This window comes from Microtus pennsylvanicus, chromosome 4 (genome assembly GCF_037038515.1).
Source record: "Microtus pennsylvanicus isolate mMicPen1 chromosome 4, mMicPen1.hap1, whole genome shotgun sequence".
NCBI classification, from domain to species: Eukaryota; Metazoa; Chordata; class Mammalia; order Rodentia; family Cricetidae; genus Microtus; species Microtus pennsylvanicus.
Window position 1 is genome coordinate 550,752 of NC_134582.1, and position 16,086 is coordinate 566,837.

General features: G+C 36.0%; 1 protein-coding gene across 1 annotated transcript in view; it reads left to right on the top strand.

Annotated features, from left to right (window-relative positions):
- The window catches only part of Dok6 (docking protein 6), a 306,256-nt gene that overhangs the window by 188,248 nt on the left and 101,922 nt on the right, over positions 1–16,086 (top strand). Inside the window, exon 5 of the mRNA XM_075968101.1 lies at positions 2,024–2,213. Coding sequence (XP_075824216.1) covers positions 2,024–2,213 — 190 coding nt within the window. The remainder of the gene's footprint in view (positions 1–2,023; positions 2,214–16,086) is intronic.

Genomic DNA, 16,086 nt, shown 5'->3' on the forward strand with positions numbered 1-16,086 from the left:
ATAACCCCACTGGGAGGAGAAATATGGAGGGCATTTGACTGATGTAATATTAAATGTATATTTTTAAGTGGCTGCATGTAAGACTAATACAAAATATATAGAATGAGTACATATTTATACCTTTTCATTAAAGATAACTAATGGGGCAGTGTTCTTCATTGTTAGCTATAACATTGATCTCCAGTGCTATTTTATTGGAAATTAATGTGAAATCCATATACATATTAGTTCTATGGGTCAGTAACGTAAGTAAAAAATTAAAACATGATATCTTTTGTTTCAAAAAAACTAGAACTGAGTATAAATGTCAGACATGTGACTATCATTGTCCAGGCATTCATGTTTAAGTTAATTTAACCCACTTCAAATCCGAATATTATTCTTTGACTCAAAGAATCCTTACTTGGTTAAATACTTGCCAGAAAACAATCTTATTAACCAGACAATTCCCACTGAGCACCAGTAAGCGTTCAGGATTTAAGAACACGGTGTTATGATAGATAGCACCACATTCCAAAATGTAATTCTAACTACATCTGCCTCAGCGTACTTTTCGAAATAATTAATTCAACCACACTGCCTCTTCAGCCTGCTTCAGAATTACTTATAATGTACAGAGAGCTCTCTGCCAGTAATTCTTGAACTTATCATGTTGTTATTTATTTTCAGAATGCCTCAATTTTCACATCCTCTATTCATTATGTATTAGTCTTTATGCTCATGTCTTCACAAATAGATATTAGTCACTTACTATAAACCAAGGAAATGGTGCTAGGAAGCACACTTATCTTATACAGCACTTTATGCATTCTTTACTTCCTGGAACTTACAAACCATTGTTTTTGAAAGTGCATTCAATGCATTTAAATGGGAATCAAAGCCTGCAGAACTTTGCAATATCCTTGGAGATGCACAGAAAATTGCAAAGCAAGGTTTAGAATTACTGCCTAATAGTAGAATTTTCAACTATAAAATATACCGGAGTGAAAGAAAGTAAATATCTTTAGATTGCTTACCAAGGGCATGTCTCAAGTTTTGTAGAAGGTAGTAATTAATATCTGCAATTACTGTATGCCAACTCTAACCCTGACTACATTGGTTTTACGTGTACACGAGATTATTTTGCAGTGTCTCTGTAGTTAGGGAATTACTCTGATTGTACACTAAATACTTCAGGCCACAAAGATGAGACTGATTCAGTAGTATTTATCCATATATAGATAAAAATATAGATAGATAGATAGATAGATAGATAGATAGATAGATAGATAGATACAGACAGACAGATAGATAGTCGGACAGACAGATGATAAATAGATGATAGATAGATAGATAGATGATAGATAGATAGATAGATCAATAGATAGATAGATAGATACAGACAGATAGATAGATAATAGATAAGGAGTGATTTCTTGAAAAGGTTGTATTTATGACAACCAGTTGACTATGTTAGGAAGCAGAATAAGCATCATGTGGAAGAGATTCTGCTTAGCTATTACTCTAATGTTTCAATGGTACAGTTTAACCATTGTGCAATTCTCACTACAAAGAATGTATGCAATGCTGTGGGATAATGCTCTTTTAACCTGTAAAGATTTGTCACTCGTATTGGTTTAATAAAGTGCTGATTAGCCAGGAGGCAAGTAGCAAAGTATAGGTGTGCTGACCAGACAAGGAAGAAAGATGAAAATGCTCCACTAAGAAAAGGTGCCAAGCCATGTGGCTAAACATAGATAAGAATTATGAGTCAATTTAAGTTGTAAGAGCTAGTTAACAATAAGCCTGAGATAATAGGCCAAACAGTTTATAGTTTATATAAGCCTCTGTGTGTTTGTTTGGGACTTAACGGCTGTGGAGCCAGGTGGGACAAACTTCTGTCTACAGTACAATAATGTGCAATGGGAGTGAAAGAATGAGTGATGATAGCTTAGTGAACTCTCTTCAAAAAACAAAGAGAAGTAATGTTAAGGACTGTGAGGACCATTCCTTGATTTTCCCCATGCTTTTTGTTTCTTTGTAGAACGATTCAATGTTTATCTTATGCCTACACCCAACCTGGATATTTATGGTGAATGCACAATGCAGATCACTCATGAGAATATCTATCTCTGGGATATCCACAATGCCAAGGTCAAGCTGGTGATGTGGCCTCTTAGCTCACTAAGAAGATATGGTCGGGATTCAACGTGGTTCACCTTTGAGTCAGGAAGGTAAGTTCCAATTTCATGACAGAAATGTAGCTATGTGTGTAACAGAGTCCTGTGAGAAAATTTCTGGCCACCATTGCTAGATATAAACATTACCTTTATAAAAGGTCAAAGCTACCAAATACAAATACCTACTGCTTCTTATTATTGATTTGAAAAATATTAATTATAACATAACTGGCTAATTACCCCAGTCAAACTCATTATAGTCTCAAACATGCATATCAAGCCATTATAATAATGTAAGGTATTAAAATGTTATAATAATAATTTGACACATTTTCATGCAGTAATTTTCCTATGCAATTAAATGTGTCCTTGGTTGTATTATTTTTGTGAATTTATTAAAAGAAAATGATATTAAGTGCTGTTTTAAAAATTATATATTACATTTTAGGTTTCAAATAAGTTACACAACGTCTTCACCACATTTTATGCTGGTAACATTATTGAGTAATTTAATACTCAAAATGACTGAACAAATTTTGTCTTAGCCACAATTGTCATAAAACAAATAGGTTGACTTTTGCATCACAGAATATGGCTGATAACCATACATGCTTGAAATGAATGGATTTCTCACAATTATTATGCATAGACATGATTATACATGAGCTTTGGACAACAAAATTAACATTTTTAATCCTCAGACCTCTTTGGGAAAATATACACCTAACATGAGACTTAAGTTGGGGCATTGTTTTTTTCCACATCAGAACTGAAATCAAAGCCTCCTACTTGAGTGAGTGCTCTAGCCAATGATCTACATATTAAGCCTAGATTTAAAATTTCTATGTGACAAAGTGACAGTTAGTACATCAGTATTTCCAGGTGGGAACTGATTTAACACACTGTTCAAATGAATTCATAGTCTTAAACAAAAATTATGACTGAGGTTTCAATGTATACAACATATCAACTTTAATCCATAACTTTCTTCATATAAAATGTTTAAATATTTAAGTATAGTTGGGTTCTAATAATATTCATCCTAGACAGGTCACATGTCTCTTAAAATTTAAGAACAAAAATCCCTCAGCTGCAGTAATTTTCATAGAATGAAGTACTTTTACACCAAGAAAATATTACATTATCATGCTAATTTCCCTGAAGAACCTTGAATCTTGTGTTTACTTAGTAACTCCGAGCTCATCCAACTATCTATTCCTTTCTGCCTAGAAACTCAGGGTGCAATATGATCGTATTCTGTATAACAATTGAAAATAAAATTTTTATTACAAAGAATATTTTTAGACATGTACACTGCTTTAAAAAATTATCACATTGTATAAAAGAATGGTAATTCTCTAACGATTCACTTATCTAAAATATTGTTTACTAAAGATTAGTGTTATAGGGGGATAAATAGGTAGATAAATAAGTTAATAAAGTGCTTATCTATAAGCATGAAGACCTAATTTTCATTCCAGAACACACATAATGAAAACAAACAAAGAACCTTGGGCATTGTGGTCCGTCCCTGAAATACAGTATTAATGAAGCAGAGACAGGAGGAAACCTGGGCATCTGTGGTCACCACCTAAGTTGTGGGCTGGGCCAGTGAAAGACCCTGGGTTGTTTAGTGGTGCTGTCGGTGAGGACGAATCACACCATACAACAAACTTTCAAGTTTGAGATTTATTAGCAAAAGGGAAGGGCTGGGAAAGAAGAGGCATAAGTCCTGCAGTCTCTTCAGAGAAGCGGCTGGAAAAGGGAGGTGGAACGAGCAGAATTTGATTTTAAAGGAGGTTTAGTGCATGTGCACAGAGACTGGCCAGCGATGAAGCACACACACACACACACACACACACACACACACACACTGACTAGGTGTCGGTCGTAGGATCTTGGGCTGTCCAGGCATCTGCCTGAATGCTGACAATGCATATGCACAGGGGATGCTTTCAGCGACTACAGCTGAAGACCCTGGGGGCAGGCTAGTTTATGCCTGAAATGCTAGCAAGCACTTGGACATAGGGAGTTGTTGTGGTTGGTGATGTATTCTGTTAGGACCCAGAAAGGCAGCACAGCATAATGCTGACACGTCTCAAAGGAGATCAATGATTTGAGGATGAAACCCAAAGTTGTCCCCTAGCATCTGCACACACACACACACACACACACACACACACACACACACACAGAGTCACACAGTGAGAAAGAGAGAGAGCGCACAACATGAACTACTGTTGCTGGGCAGGGTGGTGTATACCTCTCCTTTATCTTTTTTTTTTAATTTGGGTTTTGATTTGTTAGGGAGGTTGCAAGGGTAGAGGGCAAATGTAACAAATCAAAACAAAACTTAAAAGAAAAAGAATCTAACTGTGAAAGCTGTAGTGTAGTATGTTAAATCATACAGTTCGCCATTTAGTCCATTCATCTTTATTGCAAGTGTTCACTGCCATGAGTCATTGGTCTCGCTAAGAAGCCTATGGTTTCCAGGGATACCACCAATTATGCTCTGTCACTGGGGCTACTCTTGGATATGCTGGTTTCTGTGTCATAGAGATCCAGACACTTCACATACTCCAACAACTCATAGATGAGGTGGGTGCTGGGTGGGCCAACTCATAGCCCTGGTTCACTACCTGGTCAAGCTCTCCAACACTGCCTTGGCTACCTCACCCAATGTAACCTACAGCAAGGAGTGGATGCAGGGCCCATTCTTCTATATGCTGTAGCTGGTGTGGCACAGGGCTAGTTCTCTCACTCTGTGACCCTGCCACCAGCTCTCTCACCTGCCAGAGATAGAAAGGGGTGGAAGGGGAGGGCATCTTTTTCTCAACTGTGCTAACACTTGGCAGAGAAGAGAGGGTGGGGTCAGCGCTCTTGTCATGCCTTCGGGGCTGGCTCACCTGCATCCCCAGCAACAAGGTCAGCTACAGTGTGCTGTCCAGACAGGAAGCAGAGCCACTACTTCAGGCAATTTCATACCTATTTTTAATTAACTAATTAATTAATTAATTTTTTTAAAAACTATCTTTTTTCATTTTATATTCCAATCCCCATTCCCACTCCCTCCTCTCCTCCTGCTTCCTCCACCTTTCCCTACCCTCAACTGTTCAGAGAAGGTAAGGCTCCCCATGGAAAGTCAACAAAATTATTACATTATGATTCATAACACTAGCAAAGTTAACATTATGAAGTACCAATAACAATAATTTTATGATGCGGTGGTCACCACACATGAGGAACTGTATTAAAAGGTCTTGGCATTATGAAATTTGAGAACTCATGCTCTCAAAACACAACCAGAAGAAATCCATTTTAAGCCAGTGAGAACATATCCTACTAACATATTGATTTTGAGTTATACAGTCTACAGAACTGTGAGATCATAATTTTCTTTAGCTTAAGCTGCTCCCAGGCTTGAGATTGACAACACCTTGAGATTTAGATTCTAGACTGGATGAATGTGGAGAAGGTGAGCACTCATTTCTCTCTCCTCATATTGTAGGTGTGGTGTGACAAGTTATTTTAAGTTCCTGCTGCCTTAACTTCCGTACTGCGATTGTGTGAAACCTGGTACTTTGACCTAAAATAAACCTTTAATTCCCTTAGATGCTCTTTGTCAGGGTATTTTAGCACAGCAACAGAAATTAAACTAAGACAATAGGTGTTGTCATAAAAGCAGTTTAAAATTATGAACTCACAGAACAAAAAGAAAATTCTCATTTAGTAGTAAAATGAAGGTAGAAGTGTTTTTAAATCTAAATAGACACAATTAATGAGCCATATATTGGTGAATTTTGTGTCATCAAAGCTAACTCTACTGTTTTTCTGAAGACATTCTAGACAAAATGAAAATACAAGCCAGGGCCAGGGGGAAAAACTAATGATAGTATTGGAAAACATCACATGTATTCACAACTACAATTTTTACAGCCCCAAATAAGATGGTAAATGGCCCATTCATAAAAGGGCCAAAGTGTTATCAGTTTATAAGAGAATCTCTACTGACACTCTGGAAAACACACAAAGAAAATATGCTCAGAAAATTGGTTACCAGGAACAATAAACTGAAACAAGGCTCCACTGCATCTCCTTAGCCAAAAGCAAAACAAAACACAGAGTGCATCAATTAGAGGCAGAACAGTTCTGAGTCTCTTGGTAATATGAATAAAAACTGGCATACAATTTTCAGAAATACTTTGATAGTTTTGGGTGTACCATATGACAGAAAAATTTTCACTTCTACAAGTTTATTTTTAAAATAATACTCATATCTGAGTGTTCAGTGTCTTTCTGTATAAAAGTGAAAATAGAAACAATGTAATTTACAGCAAATGAGACTGGAAACAGAATTCATAGTGCTGTTATTTAATATAATACCTTTTTCTAATAGCACTTCATTAAACCTAAGCCAAAAAACATACATACAATCATTCTGTAAATCCTCTACTCTTTTATGCATTTTATATCCACCAAAGGATGTTCATGATAGATATTTTAGAAAATAAGAAGGGTGGGCATATGATTCAATCAGTCTGAGGACAGTTTGTCTTTGTGTACAGAAGTGACACCAGTTATGTGACCATTATCCCTGGAAGAAAGCAAAAAAATAATACACTTCTACTAAGATACCACTAATATATAGAATAATGCAACCCCAGCTCCATAAATAACAACATATAAAGCTATGTGAGGCTATCTAGTAGACTAATTACCCAATGTGTTCCTTTATTTTCCTGTAGACATGAATAGTGACCATATACAAGATGGGAGGATCAAACCAGAATTTCAAGTGTCTCTCTATTGATTTTTACCCATGTGAGTCTAGAAATCCTTCCTTGATTTAATGACTATTAGCAAAGTTTAGGAACTTTCTGAAGGAAAATTAAAAAGCCTAAAAGGAAGAACAAAACTGTCACTGTGATCCCAATAGACCAATTAGTGAAAAGCTATTCACACTAAAGCGTATGTGGGTTCAATAAAAATGTATTGAACTTCAGAGTTAATGGACCAAAAACTAAGATCAGAGCCTCCATTTCATGATAAGAATTGTTTCCTAAGGCATTTAATTAATGCTTTATCCTATGGGAAAAATTGGTTCTATTATCATAGCAAGAAATTTACCAAATTAGATACTCAAAAAAAAATCACTGTTTCTAAAAGGTTTTTCTAACATACTTTTTTGCTATGATTTTTTTCACATCACAGCCCTCCCCATTCCTGCCTCCTGCACTATGTAATTAACCTAATTAAATACCGTGGTTGAATTATTTTCATGAAGTCAAAAACCTGACTTATTTTCTGAACTGTTGTTATTCATTCAGTGGATGCCATGATAAGAACTAGAGAAGTAAAGATGAGAAGCATACAGTCTGGCCTTAAGCAGTTCAAGGGGCAATAGAGATCGGTCTATGAATGACTACAATAAAATGTACAGACTGCAATAAGAGAAATTCCATGAGGTTTATAAATCAGAAAAATAAGTTAAATTAGTTTGAATAAGTTAATGGTGATTGCTCCAACATATTATTCATGGCTAAACACTGTAAAATATGTCTCTCAATCATACTAATATGATACAGGCCTGAACAAATTGCCAGGACAGATAGATTAAAAAGCTGAGGCTGTTGCTGTTGTGAAGTTGAAATGGACCAAACTACCTCAGCTGACAACACAGGGTAATAAGACAGAGGAAATCTCTAGTAGGTGTTGCAGGCTGAACTATGTGTCTCTAAAATTAACGTGTAAAAACATTGTCCTCTGTATTTCACAGTGGGTACGAAGTCTTTACAAAGTTAACTAAGTCACATAAGGTCATGATCCAGTAGGACTCATGACTGTCCTTGTACAGAGAAGGAAAAAGAGATCTCTCTCCTCTTCTACTTCCATGAAGCATACAGAAGAAAATCCAGGTGAAGACAAGTAAAGTACTTATCTACCAGCAAAGAAAAGGCCTGAATCAGAACCAACCATGGTGGGCACTGATCTCAGACTACTATGTAACTGTGAGAAACAAATTTCTATCATCTAGGACCCATAATCCTTGTATTTTGTTAAGAAGTCTGAGATAAATGATATAAATAAATTCAAATATTCTGGCACAGAAATTATACATGTGACTACTTTAAACAGCTCAGTGTCCTGAACACTGTGCTGTCCAGTTCCATCTAAGGGAGTGAGGAAACATGGAGTGTGTGAAATATTTGGTAGGTGTCAATGCTTCTGCTACAATCATATCTCTAATTTTTTTTTTGATTTTCGAGACAGGGTTTCTCTGTAGATTTTTGGTTCCTATCCTGGAACTAGCTCTTCTAGACCAGGCTGGTCTCGAACTGACAGAGATCTGCCTGCCTCTGCCTCCCGAGTGCTAGGATTAAAGGAGTGCGCCACCACCACCCGGCCTCTAATATTTTTTTAAAAAAAATATTTTTCCATGTTACCCTTATATCAATCTCTCATAAGAGTGAGAATCTTCCAAAAGTACCACACTTTCAGATGGTAGGGCAAAGTTCAGTCTGTAGGGGATTTGTAATGTAGGCAACATTGGCTTAAGATATCAAAAGAATGATTCCAGAGGAATAATCTAAAAGGATCATTTCTCTGCCTCCATCTATCACATGAGATAAGCAATAGTTTAAGAGGGAAAGGAATTTTTTCATTGCAAATACTCCTTAAAAAGAGAGATGGTTGGAAGCCATAGGGCAGTCTACTCGCAAAAGATGGCTAGGTGGAAACTTGAGAGTCTGATTTTGAGCTCTAATAAAGATCCTTAACCTCTTTCTTCTCTTTCATCAGGAACTTGCTCATCCTCCCATCACTTCCTCTCTGCCTTGCCCCAGTTGGGAGGATTTATCTTCATCAATCTCCTTGACTATGTCTAACATGGACATAGGAAAAGGTTCTTAGGTGTTGCAAGTTTCTGAGCCACTTGTATAACTGAGGAGTGATGCTAGAGATCTGAGGCATATCAGATCATGAGCCCCAAGGAAGTAGGAGAATGGCTTTAGCCATTCTTCAGCTGAGGAATGCAACCAAAACTGTAACCAAAGGCAGATTTTGTTGTCCAGAAAAATCTCAGGCAATACAATGGTCAGTAACAATAGTTGTTGGATCAAGTATAAAAGACAGTGTAGAGAGAGTCAACCTCTTAGTGTATAAGCTGGAAATAAAGTTCATCCTCGGTGTGGATGCCCTAAGGCATTCCAGACAGGGGTTATTTCTTATATAAGCATGGTGACACTTTGGGAAATTATGTTGACAGAAATGAACCACTACTGAAGTGGACTCACACAAAGCTATCCACATGATCTAAAAGCAAACGTCATATAAATGATTTCCATTTCTCTCTTTTGTATAGAACTAATAGTAGTGTATCTGAATCATCACCATGGTCTAGCAATACAAACATTTCTAAATAAAATATGTGAATGAGTGGTTAGGCTGTTATAAATTATAAAATAACAAGGGTCGTAAACATTTTAGTTTATTTCTCTCAATAAAACTTTGATAGAATATCATCCAATGGCTTATATATTTAATTAATCTGGTCATTTGTATCAAAATTTAAGGAAAGTGTTTTTTTTTAGAAAGAGTTCTCATATCTGCTACGATTGTTTATTCTCCAATATCACCATGTTAGTTTCCTGACTTTATAAGATTTTCATAGCAAAGTTTTACTTTAAACCATTCATCGTGTCATTTAATTAAGAGATGATGGTAGACACAGTGTCCACAGTTAGTAGTGATCCTTATCCTTTAACAAGCAATAGTCTTCGCATTGTCACAAAGATTGTATGTCTTCTCTTTGTGGTTTAAAAAAAAAATGTCTCTTTTGCTTTTTGACATCATAACTACATAATTTCCCCTTCCTTTTCCTGCCTTCACTCCTACATATGCCCCTATTTTCTCTCAAATTCATGGCTTCTTGCTTTCATTAAGTTTTGTTATATACATATATAATATTTATACATTATTTATAGACATATACTTCCAAATACAAAAAGACACCTTGCTCTGTCTGAAAAAAATGTTACTTTCATATATTCTCTCAGGGCTTACCATTTAATATTAGCTAACCAGTTGGTTATGTTCTTCCCTGGGGAAGAATATTTCTTCTGTTCACACCATTGTTTTGTTGTCTGATATTTTTGTGTAGGATTGGGGACTCCTGAGGTTTCCCCTTTCTACATAAGCTTGTCTACTAATATTATTCGTGTTCAACTTAAGTTTAGGTATTCATGGTGGTGGTACTTAGTAGATATAACTTCCAACATTCCTAGGAGACACAATCAAACATTAAACTCACCCATCTTCTGACTCTAACAATATTTTGATACTCTCTTAAATGTAGGAGGTTTTATAGATGAGCTCTGTATGAGCTGTGACTTGGACCCACATTTTTTGTATTGATTTATTTGGGTGTAGACTTTTATAATGGTCTCCATCTGTTGCAAAGAGAAATTTCCTTGATTAAGTATTAAGAACTATACTTCTCTGTGGGTATAAGGACAAATATTCAGAATGTAGTTAGAGAATGTTCTGGTATAGTAAAGTTGTGATTGTGGGTTTTTCTTAATTCACCTGGGTGTTTAATGGGTTTTCAGTTCTTGCATGATGTCCCTCTTGTTGAGTAATTCTTAACTTCAATGGGAGAACTGAGCAGAAGAGTCTTCTTCAGGGAAGAGCACACCAACTGCTTATCTAATACCAAATGGTCAGCCAATAATATATATATATATAAAAGTAATATTATACACACAGAATAGATTGATTTATGCATTTAGGAATATGTATGTATACTTTTGTATGTGTATGAATACTATACACAAAAATATATGTATGGAATATTGTTGTCTGATATTTTTGTGTAGGATTGGGGACTCCTGAGGTTTCCCCTTTCTACATAAGCTTGTCTACTAATATTATTCGTGTTCAACTTAAGTTTAGGTATTCATGGTGGTGGTACTTAGTAGATATAACTTCCAACATTCCAACAAGAACAAAAATGAGGCCATGAATTTGAAAGACAGCAAGGAGGGTTATATGAAATGGCTTCAAGGGAGGAAAGGGAAGAAGGAAATTATGTAATTGTATTATAATACCCCAAAATAGCAACTTAAAATGAACTGGAATTTTTTAATTTAAAGAGAGAATATGCCTGGGCATTCACTCTGAATGAAGAGCTTGACCAGTGGGTAGGTGTTCTACTTTGCTGGGTGTTTTGTTTTGATTCATTGTTGCTGCAGATGCTTTGTTGCTATTGCTACTGTGATTTAGAGTAAGGAGCAAAAAGTAAGAAAAGAAAGCATAAGAAAGGGAGATTAAACTCAGAACCAAGTGGAGTAAAAAAGCCAGACAACTCATGAGACTTGTGCCTCTGTCAGCCATTCATACTCCATGTGAGCTCATTTTACCCCTGAGCTTCCTGGGACTTGCGCTCATTATTCATAAGACCTTAGGAGAAATACATTCACTTGTCTACCTTCTGTGCTGATATGCGGTGCAAACCCAACAATGGGTTTTGAAACAAGTTCTAAAAGCTTCTATGAATAGCACAAACAGAAGAGATAATTAAAACCATTAGATGCACATGCACACAGTGCAAGCATATCCGAGGGATCAAAAAGGATTTCTTTGAAAGACGCATTCTTCCATGTGAAAAGTTAATAGGCTATGGTCTTACAGTGCCAGCTCTAAGCATCCCAAAACAGACATGTGACTTGAACGTAATTATATTTATTGGTTACCTTAAAGAATATTATAGATATTATTTAATGAAAAAAGTAACAACTGCTTCCTGAAATTCTGACCAATCCATTTTAATTTGACATTCGTAATTAAAGAGTTATGTTTACACTCATCACTTGATCTGATCTAACTAATCAACAATAAGGACAAAAAGCAATTAAATTTATACTATTGTGCAAGAATCATAACAGGCTGGTGAAAAATAAAGTGTCACTCCATGTTAGAAGTACTGGAAGCAAAGTTTTCCTGACTTTGTGTCCTATGTGGGTTCAGTAAATTAACCTATTCACATGAGCCTTATTTGTATAAAAACAAAATAAATCCATTTAATGTAGGAACAAATTGAAAACACAACAAATATTGCCATGTTCATCTAGAAGGAAGCAAGCTACAATTCAGAATAAAACGGGAAGTCTCATTTTAACCTTTTAGTTAAAACCAGAATAAAAATATTTGAGAGAGTAGCCATCAGAGCAAAGTAGAGTAAGGAGGAGAAAAGACAGTCCTTTTTAGACACCTTGGCGAGAAAAGAGATTTCTTCTCTGTGGAATCCTTTTAGCAGGGAGTTCCTCATTTTGGATTGTCTGGCAAGCAAACTTACAATACATCCCGGAACTCTATGGAATGTCACTTACATTAAACATTTGGGCTTTAAAGGACATGTCCCTAATCCTGCATTTCCTTATATGTGCCATAGCCTCTCTCTTAAATCCCTCAAGTATCTGGGTAAGTCACATTCAAAGCTTAAAACAAGGCCCTGTAGGAATGTTTCAGATTCCCCAGACCTCTAACTGCCTTGCCTGTGCACCTTTGATAACTAGTATTAGTGGCTAAGTTAATATTTAGTAATATGTTTTAAAAATGTGACCACTTTTGCCTTTAACACTAATATTCTCAATTATGTTTGCTAGAAAATTGACAAAATAACTTTAAACAGGTATTATGCCTCTTTCATGTTCCTTTCCAATAAGTAATTCTTAGAAGTGAATATGTTTATAGGAAGAAAATGTCAAAATAGTAAATAAAGTCATTTTGCAACCACGTTGAAATATAGCAATGTATCCCAGCAGCATAATAAAAAGATGAGAATGGGATTTTGTAAGGTAAGTCACCTCACTGTTAAATATTTTTATATTTGTATAAAATGTTTTGCAAATAAATGTTTTATTTGCACAATGACACTTAAAATGCAATGAATCTATTTATCTACATATAAACTTAGATAAACTGAGCTACGTCTTCATTAATGTACAGAATTTATCTAAAACATTTATAAGACAATACAAAGTGTGTCTTTTGAATTGTACCCCATAACTTATCTGACATATTTCTTTTATTGCTATTATTAACTAGAAGTCACTAGAATGCACCATTTTAAGGCCAAATCTGGTAGTTTTGCATCACATACTTATCATATTTTGTCATAGTATGCAGTAGCCTATACTAGATTCAGGGCATAAAATCTTCAGGATACAAGCCTATACAAAATATTCTGTACTCCCTTGTGGCTCAGTTTCTCCATCTTAAGTGGGGGTTTTTCATAGACTGTGCAATTGTTTTTAAAAATAGATGAGATGGTACATACCAAAAAACTTTACCACAGTGTAGACAAAGAACATCATGGAGAGATATGGATCTCAGTAAAACCTTGCCATGTCTCTTATATTATTTTACAGTAGAAAATGAATTTTAAAAAGATTAATTCTTTCTATTTTAGAAGAAAATATAACATAATGTTCTTGTGCAGTGCTCCTGCATGTAAAACTAAAGATCATATGACTTGGTCATTTTTCAAACTAAGAGCAAAATTCCTTCACATACCATGCTCCACTTTACACAATTGTCCATCGGCAGCATTGTCCACAAAAGAGAAACATGCAGTTAACATTGGGCTTCTTTGGGTAGACGAGGTCCCTCAACCTTATGGCCTTTAAAATCAGGACTCTAAAATAACATTTGGGTAACTCATGCTCCATTACTCTGCAATGGTATTGTACTTGAGCGAAGTCAAATCAGGTTCTGAATTGGTCTTGCTGGTATGGAAAGTCCCCATTGACCTTCTATTTGCTTTCCTATTACCACACTGAACCCACTTGGTGGTATTGAAGGCTACCCTAATTTCACTTATTATATAACCATTAAGTAACAGAAATTGGTTTATTCAAAACAGAGCTAGAGAACAACCCACCAGTAATCCCTCTGGAATTAAGTTATTTGTAAAAAAGAAAGTTTAATCAAAAGAAAAACAAATGCTTTAGTAACACCATATCAGGGACTGAGTACCACATATATTCAAGTGGATACATTTGTAGTTTTCCCAAGTGAGGCAGGCAAGCCAAGAGTGTAAATTCTGACATGTAACCTTTGCGCCTCATTAAGGGAACATTCTTTTCTACTTGCCACAGTGTAGAATACCACTTAGCCGACAGTATTCTGTAAAGCTGGCTATAGAGCAGCTAACTGCAACATTTTAGCTGAGAAGGACAATATAAAATGAGAACTATGGGACTATTTAAAACTCTGCTAATACAGTAAATTAGTAATTAGTAAATTAGAAATGACAAACTAAATATGTTGCAATGGCATTCTGTGATAAGTGTTTGGGCTTGTTTGTTTTTGTGGAATTGGTGAAGGCTTTTACTACAAGAACTGGGTCTTACTGTATGTATATAAGTTCTGCTTGTTCAGCATCATAGCTATCATGTTACTTTTACCCTGATCTGCCTTAAAACACCCCTCTCTATTTGAGGAGCCTAACTGCCACTTTAAGAAACTTATCAGACTGTCTCTACTTGTCTAGAGTTTCCTTGAATGACAGCTCTGCAGAAATGGAAAAATTGCTTTCCTCAGGTTATCTATGTTTGAACATTGACTTTTTTCTTTAATTGCATTTCCACCCCATAAGGGTTTCTGAAATTTCACTCCCCTTGTTAAGAAGAATTTCTGAATTAGTGTCAAGTTTGAAATAGGCACACAAGAAACAAATTCGTCAACCTACCCTGGTGCCTGGGGAAAGTTGATCTCATTTCTGTCCCCACAGTTCTCTATAGCTTGAGATTTCTGTCCTGCCTGGTCCTGCAGACATTAAGTTCTGAAGAAACACACAGAGGCTTATATTACTAATAAACTGTTTGACCTATTAGCTCAGACTAATATTTACTAGCCCTTACAATTTAAATTAACCTATAATTCTTATCTATGTATAGCCATGTGACTTAGTAGCTTTTCTCAGTGCAACATTTTCATCTTGCTTCCTTTGCCTCTGGGTGGCAACTACAGACTGAGCCTTTCCTCTTCCTAGAATTCTCCTAGTCTGGTTGTCCCACCTATACTTCCTGCCTGTCTCCTGGCCAATCAGCATTTTATAAACCATTACAAGTGACAAATCTTTATAGTGTACAAGAGCATTGTCCCACAGCAGTTTTCCATTTTCCTAGAATCTCAAATGGTTGTGTATCTGATGACTCACTCAGCACAATATTTTGAGAGCCATTCATTGTTTCATGCAGAGTTTACTCTCTTCTGTGTAGTTGATTGTAGTACAGCTGTTTAATCTGTCACCAGTCAAGAATAAAGCATTTCTTTCTTTTTTCTTTAAAAAAAAAGGAAAAAAGGTTGGGATTATGTGTGTGCACATGCATCTGTCTGTGGGCATGTTCACGTGTGAGTGCAGTTACCTACAGAGGCCTGAAGAGGGCGTCAGACACCCTGAAAATGCAACTACAGATGACTGAGCTGACCCACTTTTGTGCATCTAACTAAACTGCGATCCCCTAAAAGAGTATTACAAAGTTCTTAACTGCTGAGTCATCTTGCCAGCACACATGTTTTAAGGCCTTGCTTCATATACACCCATTTGTTCTGTTTAAAGGAATAATTCTAATACTGGAGTTTCAGTGTCTTTCTATGGTTGTCACATCATACAAAAAGTCAAGGATTACTCATGAGGCGCATGGTCTCATTAATAAAGACTCTAAGAATAGGCTCAAAGGTAAACTCAGGGAAATTTTTATTAGCATTTAAAAGAAATATTCCCAGGGCCAGGAAGCTGTAAATGTCAACAGCTGCCTAGGAGTATGTGTATAGAAGGGGTGGGGAGTAATGCCTTTAAGGTGGCAATGAGGTCAGATACACAGCTGACAAGCAGCCATATGGTAAGAAAGAAAGCTTTAGAGAA